Source organism: Rhincodon typus, chromosome 10, assembly GCF_021869965.1.
Source record: "Rhincodon typus isolate 14 chromosome 10, sRhiTyp1.1, whole genome shotgun sequence".
NCBI classification, from domain to species: domain Eukaryota; kingdom Metazoa; phylum Chordata; class Chondrichthyes; order Orectolobiformes; family Rhincodontidae; genus Rhincodon; species Rhincodon typus.
In genome coordinates, this window is record NC_063341.1 from 48,455,802 (window position 1) to 48,477,674 (window position 21,873).

The 21,873-nt window shown below is 41.6% G+C and overlaps 1 protein-coding gene across 2 annotated transcripts in view; it reads left to right on the plus strand.

Moving 5' to 3' along the window:
* plpp3 (phospholipid phosphatase 3) overlaps positions 1-10,193 on the plus strand; it is a 201,428-nt gene extending 191,235 nt beyond the window's left edge. Inside the window, exon 6 of one of the 2 annotated variants that reach the window (XM_048602230.1) lies at positions 9,234-10,193. In XM_048602230.1, coding sequence (XP_048458187.1) covers positions 9,234-9,353 — 120 coding nt within the window. In that variant the 3' untranslated portion in view covers positions 9,354-10,193. The remainder of the gene's footprint in view (positions 1-9,233) is intronic. The other variant, XM_048602231.1, reaches the window with a different exon arrangement.
* Positions 10,194-21,873: the final 11,680 nt, after the last annotated feature.

The window sequence follows — 21,873 nt, forward strand, 5'->3', positions numbered from 1 at the left end:
AAAACAAGACCATATTACTTAACACTGCTAAAGAGCTACTTTTTTTCAAATTACTAAATTTAAAAAAATATAAAACTGCGGATATACAGGTATTTCAGTTCTTTCAGCCTATAAATAGTTTGGAAGTAATGTGATTACGATTTCTCTTTTTGCAACCTCTAACCTACATAAATATAAGGCATAAATGACAGATAATTTATTTTTCATAATGAACTCCCAAATGACAAAGACCAAAATTTCAACACAAAACCAAATTGTCATTTCTGGGCACAACATACCATGTGTAGGAAGGTCAGACCCTCTTCATTTTAATAAATATCTGATTAATGGTGGGGTTCACTTGAAGGAATCTGAATATTTTTAATCTGTAGATCATCATATCCTGACTAAAGGGCACATTCTTCCTGAACACATTGTGGCTGCTTAATAATGCAGTAGTAAGCTGTGACCTTTGCCCTCTCATCTATCTCTGTTACACGACACTGTATTGTTCTGCCAGAGCTCAGATTGTAAAGGCTGACTCATGCATTTTTACCACCCAGATGTTGGAAGCGTGCCCCATTACTCATAACTGTTTGGAATGATCACTTGACATTCATTTTAAAGACTGTTTGATGGTTATCACTGGCACTTTACAACAGAAAACAACTAATTACACTCCATACAGAAAAGATCCTAAATAAATCTTTTGTCTGTCTGAATGAAAATTGATGTTCAAAAGCAGCATGTTTCATATGAGAAAGTTTTGCATTGAATGGAAGAATTAGTTTGAGTGCTCAGTAGTCCAGCCTTCCTGATCTGCTTTACTTTTCAGAACCAGAAATGTATGAATCAATAAATGCAATAATGATATTGAAAGTATTAAATATTACTGATATAGCATAAGTATTTATGAATGTGTTTCAGCCAGTGCAAATGGCAGTGAGCTTTTTGGGTGATGTGAAAGGGTTGGCATGGTGGCATAGTGGTGAGTGCTGCTGCCTCACAGCACCAGGGACCTGGGTTCAATTCCAGCCTCAGGTGACTGTCTGTGTGGAGTTTGCACATTCTCCCCGTGTCTGCGTGAGTTTCCTCCAGGTGCTCCGGTTTCCTCCCACAGTCCAAAGGTGTGCAGGTTAGGTGGATTGGCCATGCTAAATTGCCCGTAGTGTTCTGGGATGTGTAGATTAGGTGGGTTATAGGGGGATGGGTTTGGGTGGGTGCTCTGAGGGTCGGTGTGGACTTGTTGGGCTGAAGGGCCTGTTTCCACACTGTAGGGATTCTATGCTGACACTGATATTATTGGGAAGAATTAAAACTGAACTAGCAGCTATGTAGCAGATTTTCCAAAGTCTTTGCATGTACATGGCAAAGTATCTGGGCCAGCACTGGTGAGAAGTAGAAAATTGGGGACTACTTTGTTTCCAAAAATATACTTTATTCATAAAAGTTAATTACATAATATTTTGACATGAAAATTACAGAGTACAACAAAATTCAACTTCTCTCATGCAGGCATACAACCCAATGCAATTTCATATTCGTAATATTTACAATATGCATTCCACGGCAGGCATACAACTCAAGGGCCACACCTTTCAAATTGAAAATTCCAGAAAGTGCATTGGAAATGAACTTTTCTTCACACGCTGTGTTCCCCTCTAAGATGCCTCATGATAATTTTGATAGTACAGTTTGGAGCTTCTTGCTGTTCTGTGACCTAAAGGCCTTAGCGACTTTCTGCTCATTGCACCTCTGCAGTGTGTGTTTCAAGTTTTAGTTTGTCTGTCAGCAAGTAGTTGCGGATTTTAGAATGTGCAAGTCTTCAATTCTTGATCAAGGTCAACTCTTTGCACCAGAAGACCAGAACATTTGTGGCAAACTGAAGTGAATATTTCGCCAAGTCAATATGTTCCGGTCATAGTTTATCTTGGCATACATCCCTAGAAATAGGATCCTGCATTCTGCAACATAGAGCTGCTTAGGGTGACCTTCTTTGCAAAGGCACATTCCATGAGAGAGTGGACAACAGTCTCTTCCTCACTACATCCACTCGAGGGCAACATGCAGGAGATTTGAGACTTGGGAGCGTCGGAAGAGATCTGATGCTACAGGTCTTTCTCTTAATCAGTCTTGATGCTTGTTTAAATGTTCTGGCAATGAGGTATTCTGCCCAATGACTTTGAGAGTCTTCTTAGGAAACTGCATAATAGGATCTACCATCTTTTGTACCTGCTGGGTCTCTTAAGATTTAAGTGTATACCACTGGCTGATGAACCTGTGGTCAAAACTCTTTCTCCCCATGAACCTTTCCACAAGAGTAGGTGGTATAGCACAGTCCACCTACATGGTGTTCTATGGTAATATGAACATCTCTCTCTTCTACACTACCATGAACAGAATGGCAGTATGTACTGTGGCTTGGTGTTTGTGCCCTCAGGTTTTGCACATGGGTGGCTATCAGGATGAGGCCGATGTGGGAATTCTTTTCTTACTTAATCTCAAAGTTTGTACAAAATGTCCGTGTGAACACAGTCAATTATCAAACTCCAGATAAAGCAGAAAAATGCTTGGGTTATCACCATGGCACTGAAGTGAGGAATGGGCCAGACCTGCACTATTGCAGCAATACTGACACTGCCTAGCAGCTGATGACCAGGTTATTACCCACAGTAGCGAAGGGGCATTGTCCCTCATGCCCAGTTCTTCTTGTACAATAGCTGCTCACTCCATCCAGTTTTCTAGGGGAAGCTTCGACCACTCTGAAACATGCCCCAGCGGCTTTGGGTAATCTGACCTAACAGTGAAGGGACAGACAATTGGTTGGCCCAGTTCCCTAAACTTTCACCTTTGGTTCCTGAGGCTAGTTCAAACTGCAGCCCACACATCAGCAGTGGATCTGAGCAGAACAAGGTCAAGAAAATTACAAGCAACCCATCTACTGTATTTCGACCTACGTGTATGAATTACTTTACTTGCAGGGAGAACTTAGGCACAGTAATAATTTTCCAATTATTGAATTAATAATTCATATAAAAGATTGCGTACCAGTTCTCTAAACATGGCACATCATTTCTGTGTCTCTTGTACATAATGAACATAGGACAAAAGCTAGCAATATACAGTACACAAAAAGTACAAGCCTGTTTAATCCTTGCACATTCACTATAGCCAAGGAACTGATGTTTCTGAATAGAGACAGCTGTTTTCCAGATGAGGAGTTGATGCTTGTTAGTCCAGCATCTCAATTAAGTAAAGGAATAGCAACAATTGTAGTTGTTGACAGGGTGAACTGTACATGTCTCCTGGGAAAAAAATGATCAGTTTAGTATGGTGGATGTTCTATTATGAGCTTTGACATGTTATTAGAATTAAATCCTATTACTTTGAGATTTGGTTTGTAAGTGCAGTGCTTCAAACTGTTCGTTGGTTCCAATATTTATTTGTATTTATTTATTTGTCTTCCAATTTAAAAAAAAAGCTGTGTTCTGCAAGCAACAGTTTTGCTGTGTGTGTCCTGTGCTATTAAGATTCAAAATAGGAGCCCCACTTGCAAAAAAAGAAAGGAGCAGTTCCTAGGTTATGGGGGGGAAGGTACCTTGCAATGAGGTGGATGTGACATATCTGATGATATTGGCTGTCCTCATGTGTAATGTACAGTCAATGACCCAGAGTTCCCACAGAGTGCAAGAAGAGGAGGGATGGGTTTCTAGGAAATGAATGTCTCGCTTTTGTTCCATGTAGACAACTTTTTGAATGATTTTCAAAAACATTGCTGCATAACCAGCTTTCTCTGTGCTATAACCTCAAACTATCCACTTCCCCGTATTAGAAAAGCATCATTTTCTTTTCTTTAGTATCATCAGAAATATTAAGAAAAGAATTACAAATTTGTATTGAGCAGCAATAAAGCTGCTAATACTTATAAAATATTATATTAATCTGCACTTAGCTTGAATTTCACTTTACAATGGTTGACGAAGAAACATGAATTTCTTTTAAGGTAAAAGACCGTGACAATATTAGTGTCTGCTAAAAGGGGGAAGAAAGGTGGCTCTGCATTATTTATTTTAATTGGATTATGGAATATGGGAACAATTATATTTTCCTCCCTATCCCCTTGAGTTTATTTTATGCGGCAGGAAATGTAGTAAAGGAAGCAGAATGTGCCTGAAATAGAGCAAGGCCATTTGAAGTCAACTCATTGTACTTAATAGAGAGAGTAGACATGTCCTTTGACCAGGATATTGTGTGAATGCACAATATGCCAATGACATCTAAGAGCAATGCGTTTGTGAAATGGATTGACTTGCAAGATGCAAACTTCTGTTTCTCTGTAGGTTCAAAAGAATATTGATTTTATGAAGGTTGTGCTGTCTTTGTAAATAGAACATAGAACACAGAACAGTACAGCACAGTACAGGCCCTTCGGCCCACGATGTTGTGCCGAACTTTTATCCTAAACCTAAGGTCTATCTAACCTCCACCCCTACCTTATACTATCATCCATATGCCTATCTAATAGCCGCTTAAATGCACCGAATGAGGCCGACTCCACTACCCTCTCCGGCAATGCATCCCACGCCCCTACCACTCTCTGAGTAAAGAACCTACCTCTGACGTCTCCCCGATATCTACTTCCTTTCACTTTAAAACTATGTCCCCTCGTAAAAGCTACCTCCACCCTAGGAAAAAGTCTCTACTCTATCTATACCTCTGATCATTTTGTACACCTCTATCAAGTCACCTCTCATCCTTCGTCATTCTAAAGAGAAAAGCCCTAGCTCTCTCAACCTTTCCTCGTAAGATCTTCCCTCCATTCCAGGCAACATCCTGGTAAATCTCCTCTGCACCTTTTCCAACGCTTCCACATCTTTCCTGTAATGAGGTGATCAGAACTGGACACAATACTCCAGATGTGGCCGAACCAGGCTTTTGTATAGCTGGAGCATAACTTCACAACTCTTGAACTCAGTCCCTCAATTAATGAAAACTAACACACCATACGCCTTCTTAACAATTCTATCCACCTGGGTGCCAGATGTGAGAATGTGATTTGGCAGGAAAGAAAGAAAGAACCTGCAATAGTCTATTTTATATCTCAAAATATGTTCAAAATCAATAGGCAGTTAACTAATTGTTTTTGCAGTATACTTACTTTTCTTATACAGGTAAGTGCTGCAGCCAATCTGTACACAGTAAGGCCTCTGCACAGCAATGACATAAAGTTAAATTATTTTGATGACATTGTTTGAGTTTTTTTTATTCATTGACAGAATGTGAGCATTGCTGGCGAGGCAGCATTTATTGCCCATCCCTAATTGCCCAGAGGGCAGTTAAGAGTCAACCATATTGCTGTGGGTCTGGAGTCACATGTGGACCAGACCACATAAGGATGACCGTTTCCTTCCCTAAAGGACATTAGTGAACCAGATGGGTTTTTCCAACAAATTAACAATGGATTCATCATTAGATTCTTAATTGAGTAACCAATCCCAGACGGGAAACCAGGAATACTTGTGAATATCTCACATAGGTCTGATTTTTCTTCCATGCCTCAAAATGGACCTCCAGTATGACAAAAACTGAAATTACTGGAAAACTCAGCAGGTCTGGCAGCATCTGTGGAGACAACGCAGAGTTAACATTTTAGGACCAGTGACCCTTCTTCAAAACAGGGCCTGACCGAGTCACTGGACCAGAAATGGTAACTCTGCTTTCCTTCCACAGATGCTGCTAGACCTGCTGAGTTCTTCCAGCAGTTTCAGTTTTTGTTCTTGACTTCCAGCACCCACAAAGAACAAAGAACAAAGAACAAAGAAAATTACAGCACAGGAACAGGCACTTCAGTCCTCCAAGCCTACGCCGATCCAGATCCTCTAGCTAAACCTGCTGCCTATTTTCCAAGGATCTGTATCCCTCTGCTCCCTGCCCATTCATGTATCTGTCTCGATACATCTTAAATGATGCTATTGTGCCCACCTCTACCACCTCCGCTGGCAATGCGTTCCAAGCACCCACCACCCTCTGCGTAAAGAACTTTCCACGCATATCTCCCTTAAACGTTTCCCCTCTCACCTTGAAATCGTGACCCCTAGTAATTGAGTCCCCCACTCTGGGAAAAAGCTTCTTGCTATCCACCCTGTCTATACCTCTCATGATTTTGTAGACCTCAATCAGGTCCCCCCTCAACCTCTGTCTTTCTAATGTAAATAATCCTAATCTACTCAACCTCTCTTCATAGCTAGTGCCCTCCATACCAGGTTACATCCTGGTGAACCTCCTCTGCACCCTCTCCAAAGCATCCACATCCTTTTGGTAATGTGGCAACCAGAACTGTACGCGGTATTCCAAATTTGGTCGAACCAACGTCCTATACAACTGTAACATGACCTGCCAACTCTTGTACTCAAAACCCCATCCGATGAATGAAAGCATGCCGTATGCCTTCTTGACCACTCTATTGACCTGCGTTGCCACCTTCAGGGTACAATGGACCTGAACACCCAGATCTCTCTGTGCACCAGTTTTCCCCAGGGCTTTTCCATTTACCGTACAGTTCGCTCTTGAATTGGATCTTCCAAAATGCATCACTTTGCATTTGCCTGGATTGAACTCCATCTGCCATTTCTCCACCCAACTCTCCAATCTATCTATATTCTGCTGCATTCTCCGACAGTCCCCTTCACTATCAGCTACTCCACCAATTTTAGTTCTTTGGTTTTTTTTCTCCAGTCAACAATGTTTGTGTCCAAGTTTTAATAGCTTTTTCCTGCTTTTCCCTTTGTGATGTTGGGCAGTTTGCTAGCTTTCTGCTCTTTAAATAACGCCATGGACTTTTTTTTACATCTCTACCTGACAGGCCAGTAAAGGCTTAATGTAATGTCACTTCTGAAACAAAGAATTTCTTAGACTACAGCAACATTTCCTCAGTATAAGGCTTGAACTCGCAACTTTCTCAATCAGATAGAAGAGTGCTGGGCTATATTAGTGTCTTTGTAATGCAGAGGATATGGGGTCAGAGTTTCAGCCTAGGGTCATGTTGTCAACATTCTGGTGCAGCTTGAAATGAAGATCAGAGGGCAAAAGAATCAGTTGCAAGTATATGGATTTTTTGGATGAGGTCATAGGTCATGGCTTAGTTTCCCCAACACTTAATCAGGAAAAAAAGGAGGTAAGATGTTTTAAAAAAAAGGTGCATTCTGGTACTTTAGAGTACATTTACACCATCATTGTGATGTTATTGAGAATGATTTTGCTTAGCACCTTTAAAGTAAATGTTATGTGTATGCTGTTTTTAACCTCTACCGTTGGCCCAGAAATGGAACAAATTAATGCAAGGTAGTTATTAATGGAACGTTCCATATTTTCTAAAAGTGTTATAAATGAGAAGCTTGAATACCGGACATGGACAAACATTTTTTTACTATGGGATTGTTTTCTAATAAAATAATTAAATGACAGGGAAATGAGGAGTGCACAAATCCAGGTTTGAAATTCTTGATAGTTGTTGGGAACTGTAAAAAGCTTCCTATCAGGCCTGCACCCTTCTACAATGTTCTGTTCCTTCACTGCCTCTTGGTGTCATCAGGTGTTATCCTTTTCACACCACTGTGTCTGCTGATGTAACCAGGCGGTCAGGATGTTATTTTAATATTGCATCCGTTCATTGACTATCTTTCACAGCTTGCCTCTAGGCCACAACCTGCTGACTGTATGGTGAAAACTGAGAAAATGGATTCAATTTAAATCTCCAGCTGGTGAACTCCAGAGGATGTTTCCTTTTCTCGGGTCCACTTACATGCAACTGGCAGAAAATTCAGAAACATGACCTTATACCTATCTTGGTTCAATTAATCTAAATAAATTCTAAATAAAATCCCAGAATGATAGCTCAAGTAGTAAGGTAAAGTCGCCATAGTCCTAGAGAACCATAGGGCTCAAGTAGCAGCATTGTAATGTCCAAGCAGTTACAGTAAATTAAAATTAAGAAGCAATATTAACTGAAATACATTGGGCAGCATTGTTATCTCTTATCTTACCCAAATAATATGTACTTCAGTTGACTGCTCTGCTGACTTTCCAGTTAAAGCAGAGTGGATTTTTTTCCTTTGTGCTGCAGTCAAGTTTGATGCAATTCTCTGCATGGGCAACATTGTCTCCCGATCTCAGTGTACATGGGAAAGTTCTGCTTTTGTGGCACCATGTATTGACAACGATAATTATGACAATGTGCAGAGCCTTTGATGTGTTAAGTACAGTCTGTGCGCTAACAATTGATGTACAATTAATGAGCAGCATGTGCGACAATGGGAATGGAGCAGTGGATAGTCGAGGATCACTGGGGGATGGTAAGATTCTCTTTGGGGCCAATTCATACTTTCATACTAAAAGACATGAGGGGCAATTTTTTTACGCAGAGGGTGGTTCACGTGTGGAAGGAACTTCCTGAGGAAGTAGTGGATGTGGGCACAATTACAACATTGTATAAGTACATGAATAGGAAAAGTTTGGAAGGAATGGGCCACAAGCAGGCAGATGGGACTAGTTTAGTTTGGGATTATGTTTGGCATGGATTGGTTGGACTGAAGGGTCTGTTTCAGGCTGTATGATTCTATGACTCTAAGACTCTGTATAGTCAATGGAAAATTACCCATATAGAATGTAGCTTCCTAGGAATTCACAGAAAGGAAATAGTTACTTATAAGGATGAGCCAGTGCACACAATATTGTTTTATTCTTTTAGAAATTAGAAATTAGAAATTACAGAATTATGATCGTCAATATTCACATTTTTGTTGACATTACAATAGTAATTGGACTTTAGTGGAAATATATTGTGTAAAGTGCCTGGAATGTTTCTGAGAAATATATGAATACATCTCTTTCTATAAATTAATTAAGGAATTGACAGGGAGGAGCCTGAGTCCACTGGATTAGTATAGAATACAGTGGGAATACACATTCACTAAACTACCAAATCAGGTGGCTCATTTTTTGTGTATCCCTGTCATGTCAACTATTCCACAACAGATTTCTTCCCACCATATAATCGGTGCCCACAGTTTTCAAGAAAATTTAGAGAAACATCAATGGATATAGACAGAGAAACACCAATAGCGGTTAAAGTTTACAAATGCTTAATTGGGATACTGCTAATGAAACCCATCTTTAAGTATAATAAACTGTAGATTAATGGTGTTTTCACCATTACAGCTTCAACCTACTAACCTAGAACATTCTTAACCCAACAGGCCTTCTACGTGTCCAATCTCTTCAAACCCAAGATGAAAATACCCCCTCCACCAGTGAGAAGAGAAATAATTACACCCGTGGACATCATCGACAGGAACAACCATCATGGAATGTGTTAATCAACTTAATGCAATAAGTAAATCACCAAAAAAAAATCAAAATGGACGGAAGCTGATGCAAAAATCAGAAGGTGAAATAGTGACTGCTGAACAGCAAATTTGCTGCTCTCTAATCTCATCAGACAGTAGAATGTAGGGAGAAAGACATTTTACCCGCAATCCTGTGGGTCTGTACCATAGCAGCATTTCTAATCAAACCACAAAAACCGCACAGATGACAGGAAAACTCTAAGCTTGTGAATTGTTTTGAACTGGTCAAGGCTGACCACCAATGACTGGCTGTATTTGTTCAACAAAAGGAAAACAAAACTTCATAAAAAGATACCACGCACCAAAACATAATGGTGGCTGTCTCATTATAAATGAGGAGGACCATGACAGTAAACCTTCATATTTTATATATAAATATATAAAAAACTAAAACAAGATAACTATGTAAAATATTATTTCTGAAGCAACTTTTTTTAGATATTTTATCCTTTGCAATTAAAACTGTTTATATGTGTTTCGACCTGTGTTATTTACAAAGTGCTGCTTAAAAAATAGCATTGATTTTTTAAAAAATGGATTTTGTATGTAGTCAACTAAAATATTGTAAGCTTTTGGGGGAATTGGGGAATTTCTTTTGATAAAACTACAGCTAGAACCACTTGCATCAATAATAAACATCACAGTTAGTCAATTGTCAGTACTTTATATTTTTATGTATTTTTGTAAAAAAAATAGCTTCAACTCATTCGTTCAAGTAGAATTTGAACATTAACATTTGACTGTGTTTCTGATGTAATTAGCTGTATGTTTTGTCTGTGCTTTTAAAATAAAAACTCCTAATGGACAGTATGTTATTGCATAGAAGTTCTGATTACAAATTCTTCCCCCAACCTAACAGAGACATATTCAGTCAAATACATATGTATGTACCTTGATTTTACTATATACAGTTGAGGATAAAGGAAAAAGGGGAATCAATTTTAATAGCTTCATTTAAGGATAAATTTTCTTTGTTTAGAAAATTACCTCCACTGATTCCAACAATGGACCATAGTCTCCGGCTGGAGTCTCATGTGTTACTCTGTGTGATATTTCTATTCCTTTAACAAGTGGAACATTATGTAAAGAGCAGACAAGCATTCTTGATGTTCTGGCCAACATTCCTTGCTTAAACGGCACCAGCTTAAATAGATTAATTACTCCGTTCTCTCTCATGGTATTTCTGGATCTTGCTATTGTGTAAACATCAGCTATTGTGGTCAACAAAACAACAGTGACTGCTCTTCACCGTTAATTAAATGTTTCACTGGGCTGTGGCTTCATTAAAATCGGGGTCATCTCAAGTTCCAAATGCTCCAAGGAAACTGCCCAGTTTGTATTGTTCAACCTCCTCTCACCTTGTAGATGCAACAAACTAGGAGCTCCCACAGTTAACAATCTAGCTTTCCTTTGTGCTAGTTAAGAAATATTTGTTTGACAAGGCAAATAGATTATTGAGAGATAGCAAGAACTACCGATGCTGGAGTCAGAGGTAACACAGTATGGAGCTGGAGGAACATAACAGTTTTAGGTAACATCAGAGGAGCAGGAAAGTTGACGTTTCAGGTTGGGACCATTCTGCAGAAATTGGGAGGGGGAAGGGAGCTCAAATAAATAGAGGAGGGGTGGGGCTGGGGAAGGTAGGTTGGATGGTGATAAGTGAATGCAGGTAGGGAGTAGTGGGGATTAGTCAGTGCGGTGGGAGGAGCGGATAGGTGGGAGAGAAGATGGACAGGTTGTGTCAGGTCAAGGAGGTGGGGATGAGAGGGGGGATTGGACATGGGATGAGGCCGGGGGTGAGGAGATTTAAAACTGGTGAATTCCGTGAACTCCTTTTGGTTGTACAAACTAAGCAAACACCGTTGTTCTCAGTTTATGTTTTGGAATTCCTTCCCTAAACAATGGACAGGTTATGTTTGGTTAGTTGAAGGTAGCCATGATGTGAAGTTGGACTGGGGTGCACTTTATCTGATGAAGGAGCAGTGCTCCGAAAGTTTGTGATTTCAAATAAACCTGTTGGACTATAACCTGGTGTTGTGTGAGTTCTGGCTTGGCTGGTTGAAGTTAGTACTGGAAGAGTGAAAGTTAACTTAGTTGTAATGTGAAGGATCCTGGAGAGATTTGATGGATATAGAAAAGATGCTTCCTCTTTTGGGAGAACCTAAAATTAGGGCTCACTGCTTCAAAATAAAAGGTCACCCATTTAAGACACGAATTGGGAGAATTTTTTCCACAAATGTTCGTGAGACATTGAAACTGTTTTCCTGAAAAGGCAGTGGAAGCAGTCTTTGAATACATTTTAAGGCAGTGGTGGACAGATTCTTGATGAGCAAGGGAGTGAAAAGACATCAGAGATAGGTAGGAATGTGCAGTAATCAGACCAACTGATCTTAATGAATGGTGAACCAGTTTCGATGGGATGAGTGGCCTACTCCTGCTCCTAGTTTGTGTGTCCTTATGTATTTTTGTATGATTTCTCCCTTGGGATAGCCCTGTCCTCTTTAAGAACCTTGCTAGAAACCACTTCTCCACCAAACGTTTGGGTGACCTCGTCTATTCCTTTCTTTGTCATAGAGTCCATTTGTTGTTTAATTATCCTCCTGCGAAATGTCTTGGGACAGTTTGCAACACCAAGTGCTTTATGCAAGGGCAAGTTATTTTTGTTTTTGCATTCTGTAGGATTCAGACAGCAGCACCATTTTTTGCAAGCAAGCAGGAGGGAAGTCTATGTGCATTGAGAGTCCTGTCTTGTTTAATGCTGCTGGCAATGCTCATGGATAGTTCCTCCTGGTCAAAAATTACTGAAAACAGACAAACAGCTCCAGAAACACCTTTACTGCTAATTTAAGAAAGGAGGTCAATCTTGGGGCTGAATGACATGAATTTTGGGAGACCTTGGCTTGAATTTTTATTCCTGAGTTGGGTGCACAGAGTCAGGAAAATTCTCTACTCCCTGAACCAGACTCCTGAGAAACTTCCCAAAAGGTCGGATGTTCCGTCAGAGTCTTAGCTGGGTTTAAAAAGGAGAACCAGTAAAAAGATTGTGCCATGAAGCAGGAAGTGGATATAAGTCTTGGCATTAATCTGAAGATGCATCAATCAACAGTCATGTGAGTACTAACTATAATTGTTGTCTAATTGGTTGCTGACACTGTAAAAGTTCGACCAGCATAGGCCTGTAGAGAAAGTATAGCCATTATTGGTGCCTATTCACTATGGAGCACATTCTACCAAGTGAAGGCTGGAAAAGCTTCGCAAGACACAACAATGGAGATGGCACTCCATCATCTGCTCACAGTATTCTGTATTGACTTAGGCTAGTATAATGCCTCAAGAGATGACTGACAGACACCTCATTTGCCAGGAACCGTTGCCTTTCTGCCTATTATTCCATCTATCTCTCAGGATGTGACCTGAGGATTGAGCTGAGGCAGGGACATAAACTACAGGGCCCGGTGCTGCTCCTGGTTCATACCTCCAGCCCCCAACTTGAATACAATGACCTTGTTCCTAAACCCTGCCTCGACTCAATCACAGTGGCCCCTTAGCCAACCCAAGAACAGCAAGGCCCTGGTGCCCTGGGCCCTGGTTATTGGGCCCTGATCTCCCTTCTGTCCCAGGTCGTGCAATTGAATCTTGACCAGGACCGTCAAAGCTACACACTGTTAAGGCAAAGCAGTGTGAGTCAGATGGAGCAGATTAGCAGGGAGGTTGTAGTGGGGAACAGAACATACCACCTGGGAGTGACAGCAACAAAAAACAAACTTTTCATCCAGTTCCATTTCTTCACTGCTCCCTGCCAACAATAGGCATTGCTGAGATAGAGAACACAGTTTGTGTACGTAAGCAGACATATGTGTTTGAGATCATTTGAAGTTTGGAAGCCTTACATGCCTTTTCTTTCTTCTCATTCCAGAATGTCACAAAAGAAGAGCAAATGGGGAAGGTGAGACGATGCTGTGCCTTGCTTCAGTGGCCAGGACCTCTAGATCTTGATTGCGAAGGTACTGAGATGATGCAGTATGTTATCTCTCAGTGACTGGTAAAAATCCACTCACAGTGATTGAGAGAGCAAGCCAGAAGATGGTGCCCCTGCTGCGGTCACAGAAAAAGCTAAGATTAATTACGGATTCAATGTAGGAAGATGTTCCATGACCTACTGCCAACTCTGGCAAGCTGAGTTGTTTGACACAAATGCACGGGAGTTGAAGTGATGGTGCAGATGTGAATGCTGCTTCTATGGTGGGAGAACTGGCACACATCTTTCCTTTATCATGGAGACTTGTTTGTCCAAGCTGCTTCTGCAGGTGCACACAGTGGGGAAGTGACAGCACACTGGAATGCATTACCAGATTCTAGACATCTATCCTGAAGCATTATATAAGTCTGTATATAATGTCTGCATTTGTAGGGTATGGGAGCCATAATGTCCAGAGATGGCCCAGACTGGGGGCTAGTCTGCGAGGTTACTGTGAGCAGGCATGTGAAGACAGCAAACATAGAGGTGGTCACAGTGCTCCCTTGTGTCACGGAAAATTGAGGCTGTACTTCAGCAGCCATCCCCAGCTAACATCGTCTGAAGGCCAACCTAGGGTTGTGGAGATCAGTGAGGAGGCGATCGTTCTGTGGCCATCTCAGCACCCTTACCTTCTAACTCCCGAGTCTAAAGCCCTCATCTATTCTACATCTCCCAGTCACAATGGTTTCCCCTACAGAAAGGCAAAGGCTTTAGTCTCAGGTAGGTCCCCAGTAAGTCCCTGCACAGAGGCTGGCCATCATATAGCATAAGAGATAAGCCACCTGCTTCCACCTCCTCAGAGGCAACAGGGGAACGGAGGGGAGGTGGATATTTCATTCTTGCCTTGATTACCATAGGACATCATGTTGCCTCACTTATTGGTTGACTGTGGGTTAATTCATATCACTTTGTATATATTAAGCTAAGCAATTCGCAAAACTGTTTGGTCTGATCTTGTACACTAATTTCTTCAATATGAATGTTTACAGAGAGAAGGTAATTTTTGCAAGTGACACTGAAGACTGCATTGCCAAAGACTATCTTTCATTGATGCCACCAGGACAAAAGTGTGTGCGCACATATGTCTATCAGTGGAGGGCATCAAATAAGGTAATAATACACCAAGGGTTCCAATTGAACTGTTGCTTGCAGCATTTCTTGCCCGTTAATGATTGATTTTAAGAGAGGATAGAAATAGAAAACACAGGAATTAGGAAATGGAATAGACCAGTCAGATCTTTGAGCTGCCCTGCTGTTCAATATGACCACAGTTAATCGTTGTACTTGGTACCCTCTCCCCACTTCTGTCACATACCCTTTGATCCATTTAGCCCTAGGTACTATATAACATGGATGCAGATGACACTAACAGATGGTAAAGTAAGTTGCAGTAAAGACCTAAGAAATTTAAAAATGGATATGGATAAGTTAGGTAAATTGGCCAAAATTTGGCAGATTGAGTTTAATGTGGATAAATGTGAGGTTATCCATTTTGGTGTGAGATTAGAAAGACACTTATTATCTAAATGGAAAGAAACTTCAGAGTTCTTTGATGCGGAGGGATCTGGGTGTACTTGTGCATGAATCACAGAAAACTTGTATGTAGGTACAGCAGGTAATAAGTTGGGCAAATGGAAATTCGGCATTTCTTGCTAAAGGAATAGAGTACAAAAGGAAGGAAGCATTGTTGCAACGGAACAAGACATTAGTGAGACCGCATCTGGACTATCCAACAGTGGACTGTATTCGTATTGGAGGTTGTTCAGAGAAGGTTCATTACATTGCTTACAGAGATGAGAGGCCTGTGTTATGAAGAGAATTTGAGCAGTTTCGGCATATACTCTGTGAAGTTTAGAAAAATGAGAGGAGATCTAATTGAAGTATACAAGATGCTAAAGGAGATTGACTGTTAGTGTAGAAAGGATGTTTCTTCTTGTGGGTCAATCTAGAATGAGAGGTCATAGTTTAAAATAAAAGGTTGCAGATTAAAACAGAAATGAAGAGAAATTACTTTTCTCGAAGGGTAGTGAATGTGTGGGATTCACTACCCAAAATTGTGGTGGATGCTGGGACATTGAGTACATTTAAGGAGGAGATTGACACTTTTGTTAGTAATGGATTGAAGGATAATGGGGGGTGGCAGGAAAGTAGAGATGAGGTTGAGATGAGGTCACTATGATTGTATTGAATGGCAGAGAAGGCTCAAGGAGCTGAATTGCCCACTCCTGCACCGAGTTCTTATGTTCTATATCTATCATAGGATCAAAATTCAGGTTCAGTATCAAATCCAGTTTATCAGGTGCACTTCAGTCATGAGTGCTATGTGAAGGTAGTCATTTGCACATGAGTGCAACATAGCCTCTTAAATAGATTTTCTGCATGTCAGGATGCTGTGTATGGACCAGGCAACAATTCCTGTGTGGTTTCCCCACTACGTTTGAATCCTTTCTATTCCAGTTGATAAAGGCTGTTGTTTGGAAGGAAGCCGAGGTGTCTAGCAGAATTGCAGTCTCCTGACTCTAGATGTTAGTGGTGAATGGATAGTGTGGAAGGTAAGGAGTTGTTCTAACACTTATATGGCACCAGCTTGTTCCACATTTAATTGCTGCAGCACCATGAACAGATACAATCACTTCTGAAGGTTGTGGGTGTAAACTCCGGCTTCCAATTGGCACACTTGGCATGGCTTGACTGGGCACAGGATGCTTTATCCCTGGTTCCTTGACAGCCCCACATGTATATGTGATTGGTCCAGATTGTGAAGATTTTTACAAGGTGTATTTGTGTACTAAGTTGAGGCCAAGGGTTATGATGAACATAGTTTCAGCCGAGTTGTTGGCACTGACTTTCAGTATGTGCTGTTGGTTTTCCCTCTTGTTTGACTTTGACAGTCCAGTGTGGCTTCCAAGTTAAGATATTATTAGGTGGAAGTTGCTTACTGAAAACTGGCTGATGATGTTTCAGCAGCCTGGGAGAATCTTACTCTGAATTAACAGGTTTCTAATAATGGTAAAAAAAAAACAGCCATGGCTTTCTGGGCCTAGAAAGATAGATTCACTGACAGCAACTCTCAGGATTTCCGCATTATTCTGCAGTTGACTACATTCCTGAAGTTGCTTTCTATTTCAGTGAAGCAATACTGACCTCTGACAGTTTTGCTGTTGTTGTCACAGTAAAATCTGGGACATTATTTTCAATTTGGTGTTTAATGTCTCAGTGAGAAGGAGAGAGACAGTGAGTTTTTGCAGCTCCTATTGCTACCCTAAGCCTTACGTATCTTCCAAAGACAATCTATTATAGTGGGTTGCATTCCACATGTAATTACTGGGTGGTTGAAAAATCCATATCACTTACTAAGAAATTCCAGTCCATTCCTCTTTACAAAGTCATAATATTGTTTCATTTCAATTATGTGATCCAACCCAAATCAGTAGGACATGACTTTCTTGGAAAGTTTGAAATTTTGGCTTGTCATTGTGTTGAGCAATGTATGAACTATTTCAATTAAATAAAGTGCCAAAGAAATTCAAATGAATGAGAGGTAGTAGTGGGTGTGTTTATTAAAATAGTGATTAATTGCAGTCTTTGGCCAAAGGTACATTGTTGATTTTTTTTAATATGTGTAGGCATTGTTAGCTACTCAAATGCTGACAGTGAATATTACAACTTCAGAGGAAAGGCTACATTCCTGAACAGTGCAGTACCAACAGAGTCAGCTCTATTCAGGCCAACAAATAAAAAAGGGCACCAAGTACAGTGTGGAAAGCACAGAAGGAGTGCACAAAGTTAAACATAAAATGAAAAGATAAATGAATAACAGAGGATGGATAACATGTTCTCCATGATGAACTGAAATGGCACAGATCTACCTATCCACATTTAAAATATTTATAGAATATTTTTCAATTTTTCATAGACCAAGTAGCTGCAGAACTGATTAAACAAATTGTAAAGATGTTGATAGGTGTGAGACTGGAAAAGCACAGCATGTCAGACAGTATCCGAGGAGCAGGAAAGTCAACGTTTCGGGCTGAAACCCTTTGTCAGGACTGGGGAGGGGGAGCGGAGCCAGAAATAATTAGAGGGAGGGGTGGGGCTGGGGCAAGGGTAGGAAGGATGGTGATAGGTGGATGCAGGTAGGGGGTATTGTGATTGGTCCGTGGGAAGGGTGGAGCGGATAGGTGAGTAGGAAGATGGACAGGTTAGATCAGGTCAGGGAGGTGAGGGGGAGGGTGAGGGCTGGACATGGGATAAGGCTGGGGGTGGAGGGATTTTGAAGCTGGTGAAGTCAATGATGAGGCCATTGGGCCCTACGCACCCAAGGCGAAATATCATAGCAGTTGGTAATGAAAGGGTACACCGAGCAAATACCTCTGGGCTTATCTGAAGAGAATGGACTCTCTAACTTCAAATAATGTTGATCTTGTTAATGTTGGTCTTGCTTTATGCACCTCCTGTGCAGTGTAACTGGCACGCCTCATTCTGTCGAAGTGCCCTATGATCTGTATGTCCTCTACTCCAAGATCTAGGCATGTACTATGCCTGCTTTTACAAGAAATTGGGATCTAAAGATGCAGCCAGTGGTTACAACTGCGAACTGCAAGGAATGCACCAGAGACCTGCGTAATCAGAAACCAAGAAACAAAGTATGCAACTTCTTCAGTCAATCCCCACAGGAAGTGCAGTGTTCACATACAAGAAAAGCTTAAATGCAAGTTGAATGACATGAACCTCAATGGCATTATCTGCCATGTCAATCACCTTACAGGCTGGTGTAGTACAGTTATGCACATACTAAAGAAGAACAGTACAATCAGAATATGTCTAGATCTGAGATATCTGAAACTGTCCCTAAAGAGATATCCACACAAGTACCAATACTAGATGACTTCCATCTCAAAGGCACAGGAGTCAGATTCTCCTCTAAGCTGAATGTCAAAGATCCCAAAGACATCTTTCCCTCCCCAACCTTACCTGCTTTCCGGAGGGACCACTCTCTCCGTGACTCCTTTGTCCGCTCCACACTCCCCTCCAGCTCCACCACACCCGGCACTTTTCCCTGCAACCGCAGGAAGTGCTACACCTGCCCCCATACCTCCTCCCTCACCCCCATCCCGGGCACCAAGAAGACTTTCCACATCAAGCAGATGTTCACCTGCACATCTGCCAATGTGGTATACTGCATCCGCTGTACCCGTTGTGGCCTCCTCTACATCGGGGAAACCAAGCGGAGGCTCGGGGACCGCTTTGCAGAACACCTACGCTCGGTTCGCAATAAACAACTGCACCTCCCAGTCGCGAACCATTTCAACTCCCCCTCCCATTCCTCAGACGACATGTCCATCCTGGGCCTCCTGCAGTGCCACAACGATGCCACCCGAAGGTTGCAGGAACAGCAACTCATATTCCGCTTGGGAACCCTGCAACCCAATGGTATCAATGTTGATTTCACAAGCTTCAAAATCTCCCCTCCCCCTACCACATCCCAAAACCAGTCCAGCTCGTCCCCGCCTCCCTAACCTGTTCTTCCTCCCACCTATCCCCTCCTCCCACCTCAAGCCGCACCCCCATCTCCTACCGACTAACCTCATCCCGCCCCCTTGACCTGTCCGTCCTCCCTGGACTGACCTATCCCCTCCCTAACTCCCCACCAACACTCATCTTTACTGGCTCCATCCCCGCCTCTTCGACCTGTCTGTTTCCTCTCCACCTATCCTCTCCTCTATCCATCTTCTATCCGCCTCCCCCTCTCTCCCTATTTATTTCAGAACCCCCTTCCCCTCCCCCATTTCTGATGAAGGGTCTAGGCCCGAAACGTCAGCCTTTTTGCTCCTATGATGCTGCTTGGCCTGCTGTGTTCATCCAGCTCTGCACCCTGTTGTCAAAGATGCATATTTGTTGTATACCTGAGCAGGGAATCTCAGGAAGTCACTGCCTTCAGAACACTATTGGGAAAATATTGCTTTTACCTTTAGGTTTCCCTGTCAGTCAAGATTTATTACAGCAGATTATGGACAGAATTACAGAAACATACCTGGATGTATATGCATTGCTGATGATATTGTGATATGCATTGCTGATGATATCATGGTATTGGGCAAAACCAAACGAGAGCATGATCAGAATCTTCATATACTGATCACAGGAACTTACCATGATGGCCTCATTTTCAACAGCAAGATGTCCCAGGCAAATGTACATATGATCTATATATTTGGCTTTAAATATTAAGGTTGCAGAGTCCATCCTAACCTAAGTGAAGTTGAAGATGTAAGACAAATGCCTACACAAAAAGACAAAAAGATCAACAGAGATCTTTGAATATTTCAACACCTTAGCACTATACATCATGCTGTCCTTTGGTTTTGCCTTCAACACTATAATCCCCTGCAAACTGATCTCAAAACTCCGAGACCTATGTCTTAGCTCCACCCTCTGCAACTGGATCTTCAGTTTCCTGACCCATAGACCACAATCAGTGAAGATAGACAATCGCACCTCCTCCACAATAATCCTCAATACTGGAGCCTCCCATGGATGCATTCTCAGCCCTCTACTGTACTCCCTGTACACCCACGACTGTGTTCTAAATTCCGAACAAACACCATCTACAAGTTTGCTGATGACACCACCATAGTAGGGCAGATATCAACCAACAACCAGTCAGAATACAGAAAGGAGATAGAGTGCTTGATGTCGTGGTGCAATGATAATAATCTTTCTCTCAATGTTGACAACAAAAGAACTGATCATTGACTTCAGAAAAAAAGGAGGAGGACACACCCCCATCTACATCAACGGAGTGGAGGTTGAGAGAGTTGAGAGCATCAAGGTCCTGGGAGTGATGATAATCGACAATCTGTGCCGGACTTCCCATGTCGACATGACGGTCAGGAAGGCACAACAATGCCTCTTCACCCTCAGGTGGCTTAGGAAATTTGGCAGCTCCATAAGAACCCTCACCAACTTTTACAGAGTCACCATAGAAAGCATACTATCTGGGTGCATAATGGCCTGGTATGGCAACTGCACTGCCCAGGACAGTAAGAAACTACAGAAAGGTGTGTGCACAGCTCAGACCATCACGGAAGCCAACCTTCCATCCATGAACTCCATTTACACTTCTCTCTGCCATGGAAAGGCTGCCAACATCATCATCAAAGACCCTTCCCACCCCGGTAATGCTCTCCTACAACCTGTTCCTTCAGGCGTAAGATACAGAAGCTTGAACACATGCACAAACAGGTTCAAGAACAGCTTCTTCCCTGCCGTTATTAGACTGCAGAATGGACTCTCTAACTTCAAATAATGTTAATCTTGTTAATGTTGATCTTGCTTTGTGCACCTCCTGTGCGGTGTAACTGGCACGCCTCACTCTGTCAAAGTGCCCTATGATCTGTATGTCCTTGCTTACTATGATCTGCCTGTACTGCTTGCAAACAAAGCTTTACAATGTACTTAGGTACACGTGACTACAATAAATCAAATCAAATCAAAATCAAACTTTCCAAACTTTTCCAAGAAAGCAACAAAATTGAGAGAGCTCTTAAAGGAAAGCATACCATATGTATAGCAGGAAGACCATGACCTTGAGTCTCTCAAACAAACATTGTCAGTCCCAAGGAGGACAAACTTGTTGATTCTTTGCATAAAGTGCACGGAGTGTACATCATGCAAAATGATAAACCAATTGCATTTGTTCTATTACAAGTGCAATCCCATTACTTCAAAAAGTAGCATGAAGCACATGGTCTCATGTTTGATATTACAAGTTTCTCAATGTACTTGTTTGGTAAGCAACTCTCTGTGAGAACCAATCACAAGATGATTTTCTGAAAACCTCTGACAAGTATCCCACCTAGACCACAGCAATTTCTGATAAATGTACAGGGATGTGACCAATGTCTGCTACAAAACTGGTACCAAAGTTATGACCTCAGACACACTCAGCCAAACCTGACCAAAGATCCAAATGTACCATTCTATCAACATTTTGATAGCATGGACATCAAGGTGGAAGCTATGCTTAAAATCGATCAATTCTATTTTGGTCGGCATAAATGTGACCAGCTTCAATTGCAGACAATTGATGACCCATGGTGGCAGTGTTGTGGAAAGTGTCTAAAGGCCACTTTTATTTTTTGGACCAAGGACTTTAAAGTGGGAAAAGATACTGCTATAGCCCAAAGGACTGTGGTAGAAGATGTTAGTTTTCCAAAAAAAGTGACCAAAACTCATTAGGTGTTATACCTGCAAGGTAGCCTTATCAAGTGGTGGGGGAAGCTGATAGACATCTGGCTCCATGGGTGTACCTAGGAACAGTTTGTCTTGTGACAGGCATTTGACTAGCTTTTTAACTAGGACCAATTGATCTGTTCCTGGGTGACTGGCTACAAACTGTTTGTGTTTCGACGTTGTGCCAAACTTTTACCCTAAACCTAAGGTCCATCTAACCTCCACGCCTACCTTATA